The sequence below is a fragment of the Macrotis lagotis genome, chromosome 3 (assembly GCF_037893015.1).
Source record: "Macrotis lagotis isolate mMagLag1 chromosome 3, bilby.v1.9.chrom.fasta, whole genome shotgun sequence".
NCBI classification, from domain to species: domain Eukaryota; kingdom Metazoa; phylum Chordata; class Mammalia; order Peramelemorphia; family Peramelidae; genus Macrotis; species Macrotis lagotis.
Genome location: NC_133660.1, coordinates 272,169,993 through 272,189,479, shown reverse-complemented (window position 1 = coordinate 272,189,479; position 19,487 = coordinate 272,169,993). Strand labels below are relative to the sequence as shown.

Genomic DNA, 19,487 nt, shown 5'->3' with positions numbered 1-19,487 from the left:
AAGCACCAGCCTTGGAGTCAGGAGGACCTGGGTTCAAATCTGATCTCAGGCACTTAATAATGACCTAGCCGCGTGGCCTTGGGCAAGCCACTTAACCCCATTTGCCTTGCAAACCCCCCCCCCCCCCCAAAAAAAGTTAAGCATAGCTCCAATCTTTGGAACCTTGTGATGAAGGCTGATTCTGAAAGCTGGTGTTCTGTCAATTTTGCTATCATTATTCACCATGCTGGGAGCAGTCTTTGGTCTAAACCATTTTGCTTTCAATTTCACAGGACTCAATGCAATGCAGTTACAGAATTTGGCTGCATTGGCTGCTGCTGCTAGTGCAGCTCAGAACACACCCAGTGGTACCAATGCTCTCACCACATCTAGCAGTCCTCTCAGCGTCCTCACCAGTTCAGGTAAGGCTAACCTGCAAGGACCACTGCTTGGCCACCAACCAAGCAGCTTCAGTGGGGCTCTGAATTTGACTTTTCTGGGCTGTCAAATGAGGGGTGTAGCCTTAGGTTATTTCTGGGCTCCTTCCTAACATATGCTCTGCATCTAGGAGGGCAAGTACCATCTCAGGGAAACGTGTTCAAAACCCAGTCTTTATTTTGAAGTATTTTATTGATCCCTTTTTCTTTCATGTTCATATTGATGTCATTTGGATAGACACACACCTCCCTGCAAATCAAATATTACTCATCCTCATAGCAAAGAAATCTAGTTAAGCAAAACAATCACATTGGCTCTGGCTGACAATGCACACATGGCTGGATCTGCTACATCTTTGTCAGGTTTAGAGAAAGATGTGTTTCTCTTGCAGCACTCTGGTTACTTAATCAGAATTCTAATGTTTTCTTTTAAATTGTATTAGTTATTGTAAAACTTGTTCATTTGCATCATTTCATACTAGTTTTGCCACAATTCTCTGAAATCTTATTTGTTGCTTTTTATGGGTTTTTTTGTTTCCTTTTATTTGTATGCCCATGGTTTGTTGAGATAGTCTCCAAAAGGAACTCCTTATAATTCATATTGTCTTTGTCCTCTTTGGAATATATGTCCCATGAGTTTTACAATTTTTCCCCTGATATTACTTCCCTCCCCCCACCTTCCACAGAAGGCAATTTGCCAGTCTTTACACTGTTTCCATGGTATACACTGATCCAAATTGAATGTGATGAGAGAGAAATCATATCCTTAATGAAAAAACATAAAGTATAAAAGATAGCAAGATCAGACAATAAGACATCATCTTTGTCTTTTGTTATCTTTTGTAATCCTATGAGATGAAATCTCAAGAGTTTTAATTTAATATCTATTTTTAAAGCTTTTTCTTATTTGTATGTTTTACACTCTTAGAAAAAGAATCCAGGGTTTTTCCTCCTGTGTGTTTTCGTCTTGCTTCCTCATGGTCCATGATGCCAGCTGAGGTTGTAAGCACAGTGAACTCAAACTGACAGGATGGTAGCAGATTTTTCTGCCACTTTTCCAGATCTTTCAATTGAATCAAATCTGGGGCTGATTACACCATACTTGTTTAATCTGCCCATGAGGTTCACAGCAATTTTTCCTGCTCTATGATCATCAGTGATCTATCTCAAATTCGCCAATGTAACCATGCTTCATCATCACAATTAAGAACCGGACAATTACTTTAGAGCATAGCCTAATGAGAACCTGGCATTTTCCTCGCTTTTCTGCATTGTTGATGCTTTTGAGAGCATCAGCCAGGACATTCATGTGCACTGTGGTGGCAGCACTGCAAGATGGCAGAAAGTATTTTTAAGGTTTTGTTAATAAACAACTTGTTTCCAATACTTCTCTAGCTTGAGATCCCATTTCATTGAATCTTTTATCCTTTTTAAAAAGAGGACAAAACTTTGTGCAATTCCTTTTGCAAATAGACTACTTTCTTACTGTGGGTGGGAGGTGGTCTGTGTTTAAGTCTTTTATTTTTAATAGCAGGGTCCTCACCAAGCTCCAGTAGCAGCAACTCTGTGAATCCAATGGCTTCCCTTGGAGCCCTGCAGACACTGGCTGGAGCAACCGCTGGCCTCAATGTTGGCTCCTTAGCAGGTGAGAACCAAGTTGTTCAGGCATAAAAGTGTGATGCTGTGCAGCCACCTTTGTGTCCCTCCCCTCCCCAACCCCCCAGAGGGCCCGGCCTTAAACATTTACCTGGGAAACTCTGCATACACAAGAGAGTTAATCCTTGGAGGGGCTGCACATTTCACAACTTAGCCAGAAGGGGAAGGGTTTGATAAATGCTTTTCTTGGAAAACCAGGGAAATATTTTTTACCCAGTAGCACTGTTGTTTCCCCATTTAGGGATGGCCGCCTTAAATGGTGGCCTGGGCAGTGGTGGTCTTTCTAATGGCACTGGAAGCACGATGGAGGCCCTCACCCAGGCCTACTCGGGGATCCAGCAATATGCTGCCGCTGCACTCCCAACTCTCTACAACCAGAACCTGTTGACACAACAGAGTATCGGTGCTGCAGGAAGTCAGAAGGAAGGTAGGATAAAAACTAGATTTTGGGGGTGATGACAGAGTGGGGGGTGTGGAGAAGAGGAGGTGGAGGCCAAAGAATGTGTAGAATCTGGCATGGTGTCACACTTCAGAGGCCTGGGATTTCATCAGAATGTAGCCTCTCTGTTGTCCCCTTTCTTAGAATGGTTCTCTTTCCCTATAGCTAGGCTAGTCCAGAGATAGTAGACCTGTGGTCTAGCCCTAAAACTTCAACTGAGCCTGGTAGTGACCTCTGGAAGTTTGCACTCACCTGGCACACCTTTCAAGAATCCACAGTTCCTTCCATAGCACAATGAGCCATCGGGTGGGGAGGACCAGGATCCTGTGGTGGCCAGTATATAGCCTTGAAATGGGATCTCCTGCTCAGTGCAGGTTAGCTGGCCCCTATATAGTCCTAAGGGATGACAAGGATCTGCTGGTACAGGATTCTTGATCCTTGAACAAATAAGAATTTGTCTAATTTCTAGCATTTTGATCTTTAATGCTGAACCTCCTGAAATGAGCTTGCTTCTTGGATGAAGAAACAAATTTAATTTGTGACCTTATCAAAAACCAGATGAAGATCTTCAACATCTGCTCTCAGTAGGAAGTTATTTATGCCTAGGTATTTCTTTTAACTAAGTCACCTTGTAGGTTCTCTACTTTAGATATAAATTTTTCAAAATAAATTCAATTTAATTAGCAGAAAAGACAAACCAAGGAGTGATGATTAGGAAAAGAGCAAAGGAGTGAATTGGTCTGGTAATTTGAGGAAAGATTGATGAAGTAAAGAAACTGAGCTTTGACATAAGTTTTATTGAGTTTAGGAGGGTCATCCTAATAAGCCGACCGTGCCTGAAGCATTGCCTATGTTTGAGCGTTTTGGGCTCACACTGGACTATGGTTTGGGCATCCATTAAGAATTGGCCTTGTCTCAACAGAATTACAAATGATCTCCTAGAACAGCAATGGCCAGAGAAGTGTTTGACCCTGGCTTTGCCGATTTTTTTCCTGCTATATAGGCAGGACACACTTACTGATAAGCAGGTTATGTTCCCAAAATTCATTTGTAAATCAGTTGATTACAACCTGAAACACATTATCTTATGGCAACAGTCTTCTCTTAGGTTCCCGGGTTACCCTATAAGGTTCTGTCTTAACCAGAAGAAGCTTCCCTTAGAGTGAACAACTACCCTGGTTTTCTCAGTTTCAGGCTAGTATAGGATGGATGAGAAGGAAAAGGATTCTTCCTCTTTCTTGGGGAAAGAACTGACTTTGAACAAAACCACAATAGGCAAAAAAGATTTTTTCAATCTTTCTGTCCTCTTTCTATAGCCTTCTCTCCTTCCACTTAGTCAAGTATTTAGTAGATAACCCACAGCATACCATCTGGAGAAATTTAGACATCCATTAGTGCCCTGTGCCTGAACTCTTCCTAAGGCTCTTTCCTGCAATGCCCTTCTGAAGCAAAACTTATCCTTCAAGGAGCATGATAGACCTAATCAACAATTCCTAATTACTTCACCATCAACTCAATATTCTGGGCTGCTCAGGTAGCTATATAAATAAAATATAATCGGTAATAGATATTTTAATTGTAATATATATATATATATGTCCAAACAAATGAATGTTTCTTTGTGATATTGCCTCATTTCATTAATAAACAAAAGCATTAAACACACCAACATAAGACCTAATTGCTCAAGCCAGTGTGTGCTGTCCTTTTCCCTGTTCCCACCCCATTGGAGGGTCCCATTTAGGTATCTCCATGGTTTTTCCCCAAACCCTCAGTGCCCACCTGCTTGCATTGCCAGTCTTCCAGTCTCATACATCTTTTCCTGAATCCATCTGCTCAGTTTGATAGTCTCTTTGTATCCTTAAAGGTTTCTAGGGGTTAATCTGCTAAAGAGTAAAGGGCTGGAGACTTTCTGCCTGGGCCTCTCTCCAGTTCTTAGGTCTTCATTCTGGAAGCGATTTTTTTTATTTATATTAACTCATGTAAATTAAAATCTAATAAATAAACTATTATTAGTTATATAACCCCCTCTCCCCTGAACAGCAACAACAACAAACTGTTTTTCTTAAATGGTTACAAAAGTGGGACTCATTGGATGGAAAACAATAGATCATGTGTAATTATATGATAACCCATAGATCTCTGATTAGTGTTTTAATAGGGGGAGGCTTCTTACTCCCCATCTCTCTTAACATAGTAACATTTTAGACAGTATGAAGCAAGATATTTTTGGCTTGGGGGTGGGGCTCTCGCCACCCGGAAATGTGTTCTACCTTTACATTTGCCTGTCAGGTATTGTCTCCTTCAGCTGTTTATGCAATACTAATCATAGTCTTTCAACTCCCCTTCTCAAATGCCGTGTTCTTTTAAAAGTAGAAACTTTTTCACAGGGACTTGGAGGTGGTTGTTTATGTCAAATTATAGAGGTTTTACTTATAAAGTGGAAGCTTGGCCTATAGTTCATTATCTTGAAGAACTGAGTACTTGCAGTCTCTTGTCTCCTTGGCAAAGCAGTCAAGACTGCATTTCGGGTAACAGATGATATTCCATTGACTCACCTGTTAGTGCCCGCGCCACAGAGATCCAGCAGGTCTAGTCTAGTTACTTATCCTATGCAATGTTCAGCATAGAAGTGGGGGGCACAAAGAGCCCAGCCTGAGTGAAAGGAGCAGCCTCACTTGGCGAATGACATCTCAACCCATTACAAGTTCTGCAGACTCTTTATTTATTGGGATGCGTAGCTGTCCTGACCTATCTGTTTAATCAGTGGGTATTTTGAAGGTCCAGAGGGAGCCAACCTGTTCATCTACCACCTGCCCCAGGAGTTTGGAGATCAGGACCTGCTGCAGATGTTCATGCCTTTTGGAAATGTTGTTTCTGCCAAGGTTTTCATCGACAAGCAGACAAACCTGAGCAAGTGTTTTGGTATGTTGGCTTCTGTTTCTCTGGCACTGGAAGTAAGGATCTGGCAAGGGATCACTTTATGCAGTGAGTGGTCAGATACCAGATTCTTTGGGGTTCATGCATTTATTTATTTATTTATTTGTTTGAGGCATTGGAGTTAAGAGTGACTTGCCCAAAGTCACACAGCTAGGCATTTATTAAGTGTATGAGGTCAGATTTGAACTCAGATCCTCCTGACTCCAGGGCTGGTGCTCTGTCTGCTGTGCCACCTATGCCCCCCTAGTCCCCAGATTCTTTTTTTTTTTTTTAGGTTTTTGCAAGGTAAACGGGGTTAAGTGGCTTGCTCAAGGCCACATGGCTAGGTAATTATTAAGTGTCTGAGACCGGATTTGAACCCAGGTACTCCTGACTCCAAGGCTGGTGCTTTATCCACTACGCCACCTAGCCGCCCCGTCCCCGGATTCTTAATGCAGTTTTTTAATTTAACTTTTTTTTAGGTGTTTTGTTGTGGGGTTTTTTTTTTTTGGTTTTTTTTTTTGTAAAACAAATGGGGTTAAGTGGCTTGCCCAAGGCCACACAGCTAGGCATTTATTAAGTGTCTGAGGCTGGATTTGAACTCAGGTACTCCTGTCTCCAGGGCCAGTGCTCTATCCACTGAGTCATCTAGCTGCCCCCTTATTGCAATTTTTAAAGGTAGAGACCTTGAACTAGCATTCAGGGTTATGTGGCTGAGGTTGGGATCAGAGCTTGCCTGCCTCTTCTTCAGCCTCTCACAGTGGTCTATTCTATCTCGTCCACAGGGTTTGTAAGTTATGACAATCCTGTATCAGCGCAGGCTGCCATCCAATCAATGAACGGCTTTCAGATTGGCATGAAACGACTGAAAGTGCAGCTCAAACGTTCGAAGAATGACAGCAAGCCCTACTGAGCATTCTCCCCTCTGGGACTGGAGTGAGAGGGTCTTCTGGTAAGTGGGGGAAGCAGTGCCCGCCCTTAGTGATTCGAAGCCCAAAGGCTGCAAAGTGTTGGCAGCCCTGGACCCTGACCCTGCCACTCTCGCTGGCACCTCTTGCCCTGAAGACTCGGCTACTGCCTCCTGTGGGAGTTCGGCTTCGTGTGGAGGACGAGTTTGTGCTTTGTTTGGTTTCCAGTGTTTTACTTTGGAGTTTAGGTGCCATATCGCGGAGATTTTTTTTTTCCTTATTTAAAGTTTGCTGTGTTTGTAAACAGTGTGTGTGTTGAAAAGGACCAACACCAGACGCCTTGGGGTGGGAGGGGGGATGGGAAGAAGCTTATCAGAGAGCAAGAACAGATTTACCTGGGGACAAGAATGGAGAGGCAGGGGAAAATATCACTGACTTGGGGGGGGGGGTGAACTGCCACCAAATGGCCTTTTGGAGCAAGGTTCACAGAGCTTCTCTTCTTAGTGGCTGTCTTCAGGATGATTATTTTCAGCCGCTTAGAGCACAAAACAAAAACAACAGTTTCAAAGAGCTTCAGAGACTCTCTTGCCACATCTACATTTAGGATACCTGTCTTTGTTTTTTGCCCTTCTTTGAAAAAGAGCAAGATTCGGGGAATAAAGCATCTGCTGAATTAGTTAGAAATACGCCCAAAGAGATACAGACATTATCAGGCATTAGCTTTCATAGAAGGTAGATCTGGTGCCTATTGCCCTTGCTGGATAGGGGTAGACTTAGCCAACAGCCATTCTATGGCCCTTCCTTTTTATCACACTGAAAAGTGGCCAGAGCCAATTTGACACATGCTTCAGTGAGGAAGCAGCCAGTTTAAAGTGGGCCAGCCACCTGATATTTTCATAATTCTGTCCACTGAATTTTCTAAAGAAAAACTCCATCTGTCTTATATCCTAAGTGTTCTCTGAGGCCAATTTTTGGCTGAAAGATGACCAGCCGCGATTAGCTTGTTTAACCTGGCCAGAGTAAATCATTGGCCCTTGTTGTTTGGTGTCCCCTCCCCAGTGCACCAGAGCAGACAGCTGGTCCCTGCAGCCTCGTGTTCTCCTCCTGACCAGGGCCAGTACATAGTGTTTAAGAAGAGTGAGAAGTCTGCATTCACACAGGGTCAGATTTTCCATACTATTTCCATGGATGTTATCAGCAGCCAGACCCGGGTCTCGGGTGTTTCTGAGGAGTCATTGTGGCTCCTTGCTTAAACCCCCGACACCCCACCTTCAATGGTGGCAGAACGTTTACACTCTCCATAGTATTCATTTCATTTACCTCAATTTTTATCTTGTCCATTTCATGTCCTTTGTGCTGATCCCGCTCCGGTCAGCCTCTGAGCTGCCTCTTGTCCCATCTCCTTCCCTCCCTGGGCTCTGCCTTTTCTCCACCAGAGGATAGTGAGGGTTGCAGGGGCACTTGGGTCACCTCTCAAAGTGAACACTGGCCAGTTCTTGGCAGTGGGGTCCTGGCTTCTTCACCTTCAGAAGCACTAGCCCCGGATCCCAGCATCCCCCATCAGCAGCTGGTCGGGTGCAGTATGGAGGGATGACTGGTGGGAAGTTGGTTTGACTAGTTGCCACCATCATGGGCGAATCCCTGCCATCTTCTCCAAGTGATGATGTGGGTCTCTGTCCTCGGGGGAAGCACCAAATGTACACCTCTTAGGCTGAACCATGTAAACTTGAATTCTGTGCACTGGGAGAAATGGGTCCTGGTTTTCAGAGAGGAGAAAACTGTTCCAAAGGCTTCCAGGTTCATGGGGGGGATTTTTTTTAATAAAGAAAATAATAATAAAAAAAAATGCGAGGTTGGGGAGGCACTGTTCTGAATCCCTACCTGCTGGAACTGAGAATGTCATTTCTATTTTTATAGAAGTTTTATACAGCTCCAGGGTGGAGAATATTTATTAACTAAATTATATCTCTGGAAAAGGCCAGGATTTTGTAGAATCCAGAATGTGATTGTTTTACACACACAGGATGCTGTGTTTTATTGAAACTACTGACTTTCAGTGGCCCATCTGCAACCTGACTAGCCTGCTACAGGGGGAGAGGACTGCCTCTGAGACTTGGGAAAGGAGAGACTTGGGCTCCAGAGCCTCCCTCTCTGCTCCCCTCCTTTGCCACCACCCTGCAATGAGTGGCCCCAAGGCCTCATTTGCCCTTCTCCTCCCAGGCTTTCACCAGCACCCAGCCTAAGGGAGCCAGCCTTTCATGATCTGAGACCTCCTGAAGGCGGATGTGCCCCCCCCCCCTTGGGGATAGGAGCCGTGTCCTGTTGCAAGTTTATGGTGAGGGGTTCTGCTCCCTCCCAAAGGGGAGGCTGGGGTGGGACACAACCGGAGGCCAAGGACCATGGCTCTTGGGGCCACCCCCCAGTCCGGCAGCGGCCATGCCGCTATCCAGCCTGGAGCACAGCTCTCTCCTCGGGCCAGAACTGGGTTTTATGGAAAAACTGCTTTTCCCATGTCGGAGGAAGGGCTTGGCCGGAGGCCAGGCTGAGTCTTAGGTGGTCTTTTCACTCCCACTGTGTCGTCCGCTGTAATCTGTTTCTCAGTTCCATCATGAAGTCAGTTTCTCGGAAGCAGCCAGACCTCCAACTTCCCTAAGCCTGGGCCGGGCCCAAAGGGAAGCCGAGCGCTTGGATTTCCCAAATGGAGAGCTTCGGGAAAAGGGCTTGTGAGCAGTCCCAGTGTCCGGCTGTCAGGGCCCTCCTCGCCGCGACACCTCCCGCTTTACGTGGGGCATGGACGACGTTGGCTTCAGGGGAACCCGCGTGTCGGGTCAACGATGTCCGCCAAGAAATGGCGCGGGAAATCCAGGCCTTGGTTTCTGTTTTGCCCCTGGCAGTCTGATGTCTTCTTGGTGTCCTCCATGTCCTTTGACTTTCCCCTGTGTCCATTGTTAGCATGTGCGAAAATCCCCTGTCCCCTGCCTCCCCCCCCCCCCCCCCCAGGCCTCCTCGTTTCAGGGCTGTCCACACAGTGAGTGTCCCTGTTTTCTCTCTCTTCGTTTGGACGTATTGCTCTGTGTAACTCAGTGGGTCTCCCTCTTTCTGGTTTGTTTTTTTCTAGATTCCTGCCGTTTGTTCATCGTTGTGCCTAAAGCATGTCGATGTGGCGTCAAGTACATCGTCCAAATCCTTGTCTCTTCAGCTTCTCTGATGCTTGAACTCTCACCTTTGACCTTGTGTTGACCTTTGATGCTGATGTGTATTTTTTATTATGTTTGTTTCTTTCTTTGTTTTTCTTTAAATTTTTTTGTGCTGCCAAATTGGTTTTGCTAGAACGACTGCTGAAGGGGAAATATTTAAACTTGCATTTGAATATAAAAAAAAATCTATTTTTCTAGAACTTCATAAGATAACCACTTGATTTTGTGATTCCAATTCTTTGTAATTGTCTTCAGAGCAGCCCTACTAGCACATGCCGTGTGGTGTTTGTATTTCTGTGAACACACAGCCAGTCCGTTTCTAGGCTTTGTTTTTCTGTGTGCTTAGTTTTAAAGCAAAACTTTGAAGCAAACAATGAAATAAAAGACGTCACTAAACCTTTGAGGCTCCTGAGCACATTTTGCTGATCTAGTTTCTGGGGCTTGAGGAGACAGCATGTGTTTTTTTTTCCTGAGTTCTTAACTGCAGTAAACACTTGAACTCCCTTTTCTGTGTTGGAGGTGGGCAGCCTTCTGGCCTTCCTGCCCCTTTTCTTTGTCCTCCCCCTCTGGTTCTCCACCTCCATCTTTGGTGAACCTCTGGATCCACATTGATGTGTCCTGTTTCATTAACTCCCATGCTTGTTTCTACAATCTCCTCAGCAAAATGTGATGCTTTGGTTTTCCTTTCCAACTCAAATAATGCCCAGAAAACCCACGTTTTGCATGTTTCCTGCTGTTTTCTTCACACCTTCGTATATATCACCTTCACCTCTCTGTTTTCTATAGTTTGTGCAAAAACTGACTGATTTAATGGGTTTCAAAGAAGCTGTATCAAATTGTTGTGGGGTTAATTTTTTCTTTCTGGATTGTTTTTCTTTTTGATGTGGCAAATTTCTCCTCGGTTGCCCATGGATTGCTTGCCTGTGCACTTGGACTGTCTCCTGATTTGGCCTCCAGGCTTGGGAGGAAGCTACTGGAGGTGCTTGCACACTGATTAGGTAGAATTCAGAGAATAGTGGGAGACTTAAAGCTATGGAAAGGGGACAGGAAATGGGAACCCAGGAGGACCCTTAAAGCAATGGGATTTGGCACAGTCCCCTTACATAAAGCCCTTATAAAGTTTGTGCCTTTCATTGATTTCCCGATCCCTTGACAGATGAGGAGCCCAATTTAGCCTCTGAGGAAACATTAGATTTCTTGACCCTCTGTTGGAAAGAGTCTGTGATCCTGCTGGCAACACAAGGCCCAGCTCTTATCCTAGGTGACAAGCACAACACCAGTCTCCCTGCTGTTTACAGACCTCAGGCACTGCCTCTGCTCTTCCCGCGCCCCCCCCCCCCCCAACCTCTCCCTGGGAGGAAGAGCCAGCGGCTGTCCTGCCTGCCCTTTTTTGGGGGGTAGGGGACTTTCCCCAGGCTTCTGTGATTCAGTGGATAGCCCACTTCTATTAAAAAGTTGAATTGTGAGGAAGTGAGATCTGGTCATTAGGAAGTGGAAGGGTAAGGAGGAGGAGGGCAGAAGAGTCTGACCAGTTGGGGAAGATGGAAACTGGATAAGGGAGTAAGCTTAAAGATGCCACCCAGACCCACCAGATTCTTCTGGGGGATGTGGGAGATGAAGTGTCCTGATTCTCCAGGACTGGGGTGAAAGGGACTGACAGACCTAGAAGAAAGTATTGAGCACTGCTGGGAAAGGCCTGTAGGGAGGAGCTGGTGGAGGAGGCAAGTCTCAGCAGTCCTTCCATTGTGGGGATTGGCATCTGGGATTAGTGCTACCCTGGAGGAAGGATGAAAGGAGAGAGGGGGGCAAGCAGGTGTCTACGGGATTTCACAGAAGGGGGTTTTGCACAGAACAAGGCTAGAAGCCCCCAGCCTCTGAGCGTGAGCCCCACAGTCTGACTGCACAGAATGTTTTTGTAGGCAGAAGGCCCGAGTGAGACCCTCCCCCGTCCCTGCCTTTATCCTGAGAATCTGTGTTTTGCCAATCTGTTTTGCTTTTGATTCCAAAAAGGAGCTCTGGGGAAACCTGTGGATAAAACCAAAATGCCAAACGTTGGATGTTATTTTCCTTTTCTTTCCTCTCTTTGATTGTTTTAGTTGTTCTGTGGTGGTTTTAATGGATTTGAGACCCTGGGAACGGCAGCTGCCTTTCTGATTTCCAGCTGCTTTTTGTGAATAATTTAAAAAGAAAAAAAAAAGAAACTTTCCATTTTGGAGACAAACCTGTGTGAGTTTTTTATTGGTACAAACGTTGTATTTAAACACTAGGGGTTTTGTACAGTTTTTTGCCTTTTCTACTAGAAAACAATGTAAAGTGATTTCACAATGTGAAGAGAAAAAAATTGCCACTATGACCAAACGTACAGTCTGTTCTGCAGCAGCAATGGGGTTCAATCAACTCGAAGTCGTGATTCAGTTGTAGAGATGCTTTCCCCTTAACCTTGTTCAAGCTTTTCCTTTCTTTTCCCTGTTTTGATTTGCAAAAGAAACCGTCTCTTTTGTGTGAAATTGTGTTGTACTCTGTAGAAAATTATGGATTTTACTTTAATCGTTTAAAAAAAACAAAAAAACAAAAAAAGCAGCAGCAGCAAGAAGAGCCCTGGTCGCTTTTCTGGCCTGGTCGCAGAGTTTGTGTAGTGGGTTTAAAGATGAAAAGATTGTTACAAGTTTGGAACAAGCGAGTATGTGTTAAAAAAGGAAATTTCCTTCCTTTGTGTGTTTTTCCTTTTGTCCCAATGGGGAACCTAAACCTGTTTTAATTGCACAGACACACGGACAAAAAGTCATTTTGTATCTGCCAAGTGTGGTACCTTCCTTTGTTTATTTGCTATTAAACTGTTTGAGAAGAATCTGTGTCATCTTTGTTTTTTCATACTTGTTAGGATGGAAAACTCCACTGCCTTTGTCCTGACAGAGGCCTATGAGGAGAGGGTTGGGCCTTGACTTCTGTGCCTTCCTAAGTGGATACCCCACTCTCCCACTTCTTCTCTCATCTTCCCCCTCAGCTCCCCCCACAGCTGAGAAGTGACTTCAGGGAGTCCATAGAGCATTCTCTGAAGTGTGTAGACACAGATGTCAGCCAGTAGGATTGGACCTCTCTCAATCATCAAGGTGAAATCCTGCCTGTAGCATTCTTTGTCCTCATGCCACTGCCCCTAACCACAAAAGCCAGACTGGGTCTGAGGGGGCCTTCCAGCCAGTGCCACTGTTTAAAAAAGTGAAGAAGCTGACACTCAGTCATCCAGTGAACACATTTACTAAGCCCTTTCTGTGGAAAAGACCCAGGGCTAGGTGCATGCTAGAAACAAAGCCAGAAAGGAAGAGGCCACGTCCTTGGAAGAATTGTATTTTCCTCCTTTGAGGGTAGAGTTTAAGATGTACTCAGTTAAGTCATTATGATGGAAGATGAAGAGGAAAGCACAAGATCTGGCTTTGATTTCAGGGGAGGGCATAGAATTGGGAATTGTATTATGTGGCACATAGGGGTTAGGACCTTGAATAAGATCAGTGCTCCTTGTTGTGGGGGACAGCCTAGCCAGAGTCCATATCAAGCCCCTGGCCGTCTCCTCGGAAAGGAGTTAGGAAACCCCTCTTCTAGTCCTCATCTTGGGCAAGTACTGAACCTCATTGGGGTTCAGTTCTCTACCTACCTCACAGAGTTGCTGTGGATCATGGGAAAGAAAAGTCTGTGAAAATGTCAGTGGGGTGAGGGGAGGGAGTATGGGAAGGGGCTCCCATCAGCCCTGCCACTGGGTGGGGAGGCTGAGGCTGGGAGACAGCTTGAGTTCGGAAATGCCAGGTTTTGGTAGGACTGTGGCGATTGTGTAAGTGTACCAAGTCTGGCACCAGAATGGCGGGCACCATTCTGGAGTAGGGGGCCCTCAGACTGCTTCAGGAGGAGGGCAAAGCTGTGGGTCTGAGCAACAATGTGTTTAGGCCCTTCAGGAATGTCTCTACTTTCTGCTTGGGAGAGACAGGTGACCCAGACTCAACAAAAGGTAGACTGGTAGGAAGGACAAAGAAAACAGCTCCAGAAAGTGATCTGTGGATGTTTGATAGTCATTCAGATCCTACTTCTTAGGGAAGATCCATCACTTAGGGGATCCTAAAGAAGCCTTGATCTGACTCTCACCTAGTCACTCTTGGTGGCATTTCCCCACACAGGGCTTGGGAGACTCAAGCGAGGACTTCATATCCATTTTTGCCTCGAATTTAGCCTAAAAAATTCTTCCAAAATTGAGACTTTGGGATTTGTTGTGTACTATTTGGCCAGATACTGACAATTCAGACTTCAGGTTTCCTTTTCGAAGGCTGAATGGACAAAATTGCCTCAATTTTCCCCACCCACAATTTTAGGCAGCGGTCATCTTTGCAAGTCCTAAAAAGTGTATGTTTTCATTGTTGCCTAGTACCAGAGGATTTAGAGCAGAATGGAACAGTCCACAAACTGATTTAAATTTCCAAAGCAGTCTACAGGTGTTCACAGTTGAGCCTGGCCACAATCCTTCCTAGTAGAAAGACATGGGAAGCTTGAATTTGTGAAGCCCAAAAGGTAGGCCATCCCCATCTCAGACATAGGAGTCCAGTCATTTGGCACCCACCCCACCTAAAATGGGCATCTGATAGGTTGCGTGGGTTAACTTTTTAAAATTTTTTTTATTTTATATTCTCATTTTGTACAAATAATGTTTTTTATACATAAGTAAGATTTTCTGGTTTAAGAGTAAACAAAATACCCCCTCCCCCCCAAAAATATAGACTTGCTTGAGCAATAAAGTAAAGGGGGAGAGAAAAAAAATTAAAATTAAAAAATAATGGTAATAATTGTAGGTATGACCAGGTGGCGCAGTGGATGGAGCACCAGCCCTGGAGCCAGGAGCACCCGAGCCTATATCCGGCCCTGTACACCCAACAATCACCCAGCCGTGTGACATGCAAGCCACCCGAACTCCACTACCCTGCAAAAACCAAAAAAAAAAAGAAAGACCCAAAATAAAATAAAATAGTAATAATAGGGGTGGCTGGGTGGTGGACAGAGCACTGGCCCTTGAGCCAGGAGCACCTGGGTCCAAATCTGGCCTCAGACACCCAACGATCACCCTGCTATGTGGTCCCAGGCAGGCCACAGCCCCATTTGCCCTGCACCCTCCCCCAAATAATAATAATAATAATAATAATAAATGTGCTTCAGTCTGTGTTGCAACACCAACAACTCAGTGGCAGGTGGATCACATTCATTATAAGTCCATTGCAGAAGTTAGTTCCATATTTTTCCACCTTTGTGAGGCAGCTAGGTGGCACAGTGGATAGAGCACTGGCCTTGGAATCAGGAGTACCTGGGTTCAAATCCAGCCTCAAACACCTAAACAATTCCCTAGCTGTGTGGCCCTGGGCAAGCCACTTAACTCCATTGCCTTGCAAAAACCTAAAAAAATAAAAAAAAAATAAAATAAAATACATATTTTTTCTGCCATTGCTGATCGCAAATCCCTCCTTTGGTATTTCTCCATTACCATGTACTATATTTTCTCTCTTCTTTCACTGACTCTGCTATAGGGTAGCTGAGTGGCGCAGCAGATAGATCCCTGGCCCTGAGCTCCCCACCACCCCTTAGCATCCACCCGGCCCTATGGTCCCGAACAGGCCATCCAATCCCAGCCCCTTGCAAGAAGCAAAAATGAAAATGTGTTATATCTGACCACTCTCCCCCCCATGGTCCATCCTCTCCTCCTTTATTCACATCCCCACCCCTTCCCCCTGCTCCCCCCCCTTCTTACTCCAGATGTCTATACCTCATTGAGTATATTTGCTGTTTCCTCTCCTAGCCACCTCTGATGAGAGCAAAGGTTCCCTCATTCCCCCTTGCTTCCCCCCTTCCATATCATTGCAATAGCTCATTGTAATAAAGTCTTATTATATGAAATATCTTGGCCTATTCCCCCTCTCCTTTTTCTTTCCCCCATTACATTACCCTTTTTTTATTGACTCCATTTTTACACCATATTTTATCTTCAAATTCAGCTTTCTCTTGTGCTTCATCTATAAAAGCTTCTACCTGCTCTATTAACTGAGAAGGTTCATATCAGTATTATCAGCATCATTTTTCTATACAGGAATACATGCAGTTCATCATCATTAAGTCCCTCATATTTTCCCCCTCTCCTCCAATCTCTTTGCTTCACCCGAGTCCTGTATCTGAAGATCAAACCTTCTGTTCAGCTGTGGCCATTCCAACAGGAACATTTGAAATTCCCCTGGTTCATTGAAAGTCCATGTTTTTCCCTGGAGGACATTTCATTTTTGCTGGGTAGCTCTTTTGCCTTCTGGAATATTATATTCCAAGCCCTATGAGATTTTATTTTATTTTATTTTTAGGTTTTTGTAAAGCAAACGAGGTTAAGTGGCTTGCCCAAGACCACACAGCTAGGTAATTATTATTAAGTGTCTGAGACCAGATTTGAACCCAGGTACTCCTGACTCCAGGGCCGGTGCTTTTATCCGCTACACCACCTAGCCGCCCCTCCCTTTGAGCTTCCAATGTAGTTGCTGCTAAGTCCTGTGTGATCCTGACTGTAGCTCCATGATATTTGAACTGTGTCCTTCTGGCTGCTTGTAATATTTTCTCTTTGACTTGGGAGTTCTGAAACTTGGCTATAATATTCCTAGGGGTTGGTTTTGGGGGATCTCTTTCTCGGGGGATCGGTGGATTCTCTCCATTTCTATTTTGCCCTCTGCTTCTAGAATATCAAGGGCAATTTTCCTGTAGTAATTCTTTGAAAATGATGTCAAGGCTCTTTTCCTGATCATGACTTTCAGGTATTCCAATAATTTTAAAATTATCTTTCCTAAATCTGTTTTCCATATCAGTTGTTTTTTCAATGAGATGTTTCACATTTTCTTCTAATTTTTCAATTTTTTTGGTTTTGAAGTATTGAGTCCTGATTTCTGTTAAATTCATCAGTCTCACTGAATTCTATTCTTTGTCTGAAGGATTTGTTCTCCTCAGAGAGTTTTCTTATCTCCTTTTCCATCTGGCCAATTTTGCTTTTTAAAGCATTCTTCTCCATAACTTTTTGAACTGTTTTATCCATTTGACCTAAGCTGGTTTTTAGCATGCTATTTTCTTCAGCATTTTTTTGGATTTCCTTGACTAAGCTGCTGACTTCATTTTCATGTTTTCCCTGCATCTCTCTCTCATTTCTTTTCCCAGTTTTTCTTCTAACTCCCTCATTTGATTTTCAAAGTCTTTTTTGAGCTCTGTTATAGCCCGATCCCAGTTTCTGTTTTTCTTGGAGTCTTTAGATACAGGAGCTTGTGCTTCCTCATCTTCAGACTGAGTATATGCTCCTTCTTGGGATCATAGATAATGTATTCTCAATGGTGTTTCTCTTGTTTCTCTGCTTGCTCATTTTCCCAGCCTAAGCCTGTTTTGGGGGTGCTTCCTGAGCTTTTGGGACACTCCCACAAGGGTCTCAGTGTGTGAGGCTCTGTCCTCCCTCCTGGTCTGTGAATGACCATATTTGCCCCACTCTGCCATGGGGCTGAGGTAGGGGGGCCCTGCTGTTCTATGGGGGGCCTAGACTGGGATCAGGATCTGAATGTGGTCAGAACCCCAGTGTCCTTTTCCAGGGGCAGAGGACAGAGCTCTGCAGTCTCTCTCTTCACTCCTCTCCCTAGGTTCAATGGGCTCATGCCCTGGGGGCACCTGTTTCCTGGATCTGGAATGCAGTGGCCAGGCTGCTTTCTGTGTGCCCTGAGGGCTGGGCTCCACGTGCTCGCTCTGGCAGGGGTCCCCCCTCCCCCTGTTCCCCCAATTTGAGCTTGGTGCTCCCCGGGGTGCAGCTCAGGGGACTCCGCTGCTGCTGTGAGCTGCAGCTCCCAGCACCCTTGGGCTGCCTCTGGGAGGCTGAAGTTCCTTTGCTCTGGCGGGCCGCCCTTCCCCCCCCCCCCCCCCCCCCCCCCCCCCCCCCCCGCGGAGCAGAGCCTTTCTGCTCTTTTCCAGGTTACCTTGAGTAGGAGAACTGCCTCACTGGGTCCCTCTGTGGGTTCTGTCTCTCGAAAGTTTACTTAAGAGTCCTTAGTTTCGAAGATTTATGAGAGCGCCTAAGACTCGATCCGCTCTTGTCACCATCTTGGCTCCGCCCCCATGGGTTTACTTTTTAATCATTCCCTTTACATTGATAGTTCTTTGAGAAAGGGCCTAATGGGATGAAGAAAAGGGTGGATCAAGAAGCCAAATCCCCCCCCCCCCCAAGGAACTTGTAAGGTAAGGTGGGGGGGGAGGCAAGAAAATAACCACATGAAAATTGTAAAACTCAAATAATATCTTTAATAAAAATAAATTTAAAAAATAAATAAGTAAAAAAGAAAATACCCACACGATTGGAAAAATGAGCCCAGAGAAATGAAGGGGAGTAGAGATAGATGACCTGGGCACATCCCTTAAAATGGAAGTTCTGGGAGGAAGTCAAAGGGATGGGAGGGTTGGAGTGCTCTTCCAAGGGTGAGAAGATCCTAGGAGCATTCCCATTCCCTCCCTCTCGGGTTCTCTGAACCTGGCTAGCTGCTGGCATCTCCACAGAGGTCCCAGTTCTCACCTCGCTCTCTGTACCCTGAATGCACAATATAGTCTTCAGGATTCTCCCCTTTACCCCCACCTCCTGGAAGCCCGCTGAGCCACATTGCTTGTCCACATTCTGGAGCAACCTCTCACAAAACGTCCTCGATTTTCTGGCTTTCCAGTTCCTTTGGAGGAAGCTCTGCTACCTGACCAGCTTTCAGCAGGGTGGGGAGCCACGCCTGGTGTCTTAAAGTGCTAATTTACAGCTTACCAACTACCTAAGGAGAACCTGGCGGGCTCACAATAGACCCTGGCGAGAGTCTGGGACAGCCTTCAACTAGAGATCAATTAAAGATGGAACTAAAGCTGCTCAGTAACATCTTTCATCATAAAGAATTTTTGCAAAAACCTCCTACCCTCTTTTTTTCTTTCTTTCCAATAATAGTACTGCTCCTGCCTTCCAAGTACTCTTCCTCCCTGGCATTGTTCAGCATGATACATGGCTACTTTTGCCCAGGTGAGTTCTTGTGTTTAGCCCCAAATGTCAGCCGAAGTCTCTTATTCAGCTCCTGAACCAGTTTGGGGTTTTCTTGGCAAAGATCCAGGAGTGGTTTGCCATTTCCTTCCCCAGCTCGTTTTACAGAGGAGGCAAACTGGGCTAAGTGGTTTGCCGCAGGTCACACAGCTAAGCGTCTTGAGGCTGGATTTGAACTGGGCTTTTCCAGACCATGCCTTCTGTGCACTGTGGCACCCATTCCCTCCAGCTATGTTTTACTGATGGCAAATTCTGACTTTGAATCTAAAAGGGCTACGGTTAGTGTGGTGTTGAAGGAGCCAGAAGGACCTGGGCCTTAGTGACCTGTATAACCTTGGACAATGGACCACTTAGGAACTTCCCCGCCTGTGAAAGAAAGAGGTCAGGCTAATCTGACACCCCGCAATAAATACCCTAATCTTGTGAGGGACAGCTTCCTACACAGTGTAAAAAATAATTTAGGAGTAACAGAAATGGGATCATTCTTCATGCTCAATTCATTAACTCATATTAATAGCCAGCATTTATGCAGTGTTACTATGTGTTAGACGCATCAAATTCTCTTATCTGATCTTCATAAAAACCTGGGAGGAAGCTATTATTTCCATTTTACATCTGAAGAAACTGAAGCAAACAGGTTAAGCTACTTGCCCAAGACCCTAAAGTTGAATTTGGGTCTCCGCATTCCAGATACTACAGCACCTACCTATCTGCCTCTTCATTCCACTGAGGTGATTTATGAAATGAAATAATTAACTTCTAGTTCCATGCACACTTGTTCATTCAACAAATATTTGGATGTTTGGTGAATGCCTCTGGCAGACGCTGCCTGGAGCTGGTGTTAGAAATGCAAGGATC

General features: G+C 45.1%; 1 protein-coding gene and 1 pseudogene across 11 annotated transcripts in view; one reads left to right on the top strand and one right to left on the bottom strand.

Annotated features, from left to right (window-relative positions):
• Positions 1-19,487, top strand: part of CELF1 (CUGBP Elav-like family member 1) — a 116,433-nt gene that overhangs the window by 95,918 nt on the left and 1,028 nt on the right. For 8 of the 11 annotated variants that reach the window (XM_074230632.1, XM_074230633.1, XM_074230636.1 and 5 more), the window contains 6 exons: positions 273-401; positions 1,948-2,061; positions 2,314-2,499; positions 5,293-5,436; positions 6,216-6,382; positions 9,457-9,933. In XM_074230632.1, coding sequence (XP_074086733.1) covers positions 273-401; positions 1,948-2,061; positions 2,314-2,499; positions 5,293-5,436; positions 6,216-6,343 — 701 coding nt within the window. In that variant the 3' untranslated portion in view covers positions 6,344-6,382; positions 9,457-9,933. Of the gene's footprint in view, positions 1-272; positions 402-1,947; positions 2,062-2,313; positions 2,500-5,292; positions 5,437-6,215; positions 6,383-9,456; positions 9,934-18,539 lie in introns of those variants that run through there. The other 3 variants (XM_074230630.1, XM_074230628.1, XM_074230627.1) reach the window with 2 other exon arrangements.
• LOC141517171 (small ribosomal subunit protein uS8-like) lies at positions 1,307-1,725 on the bottom strand (annotated as a pseudogene).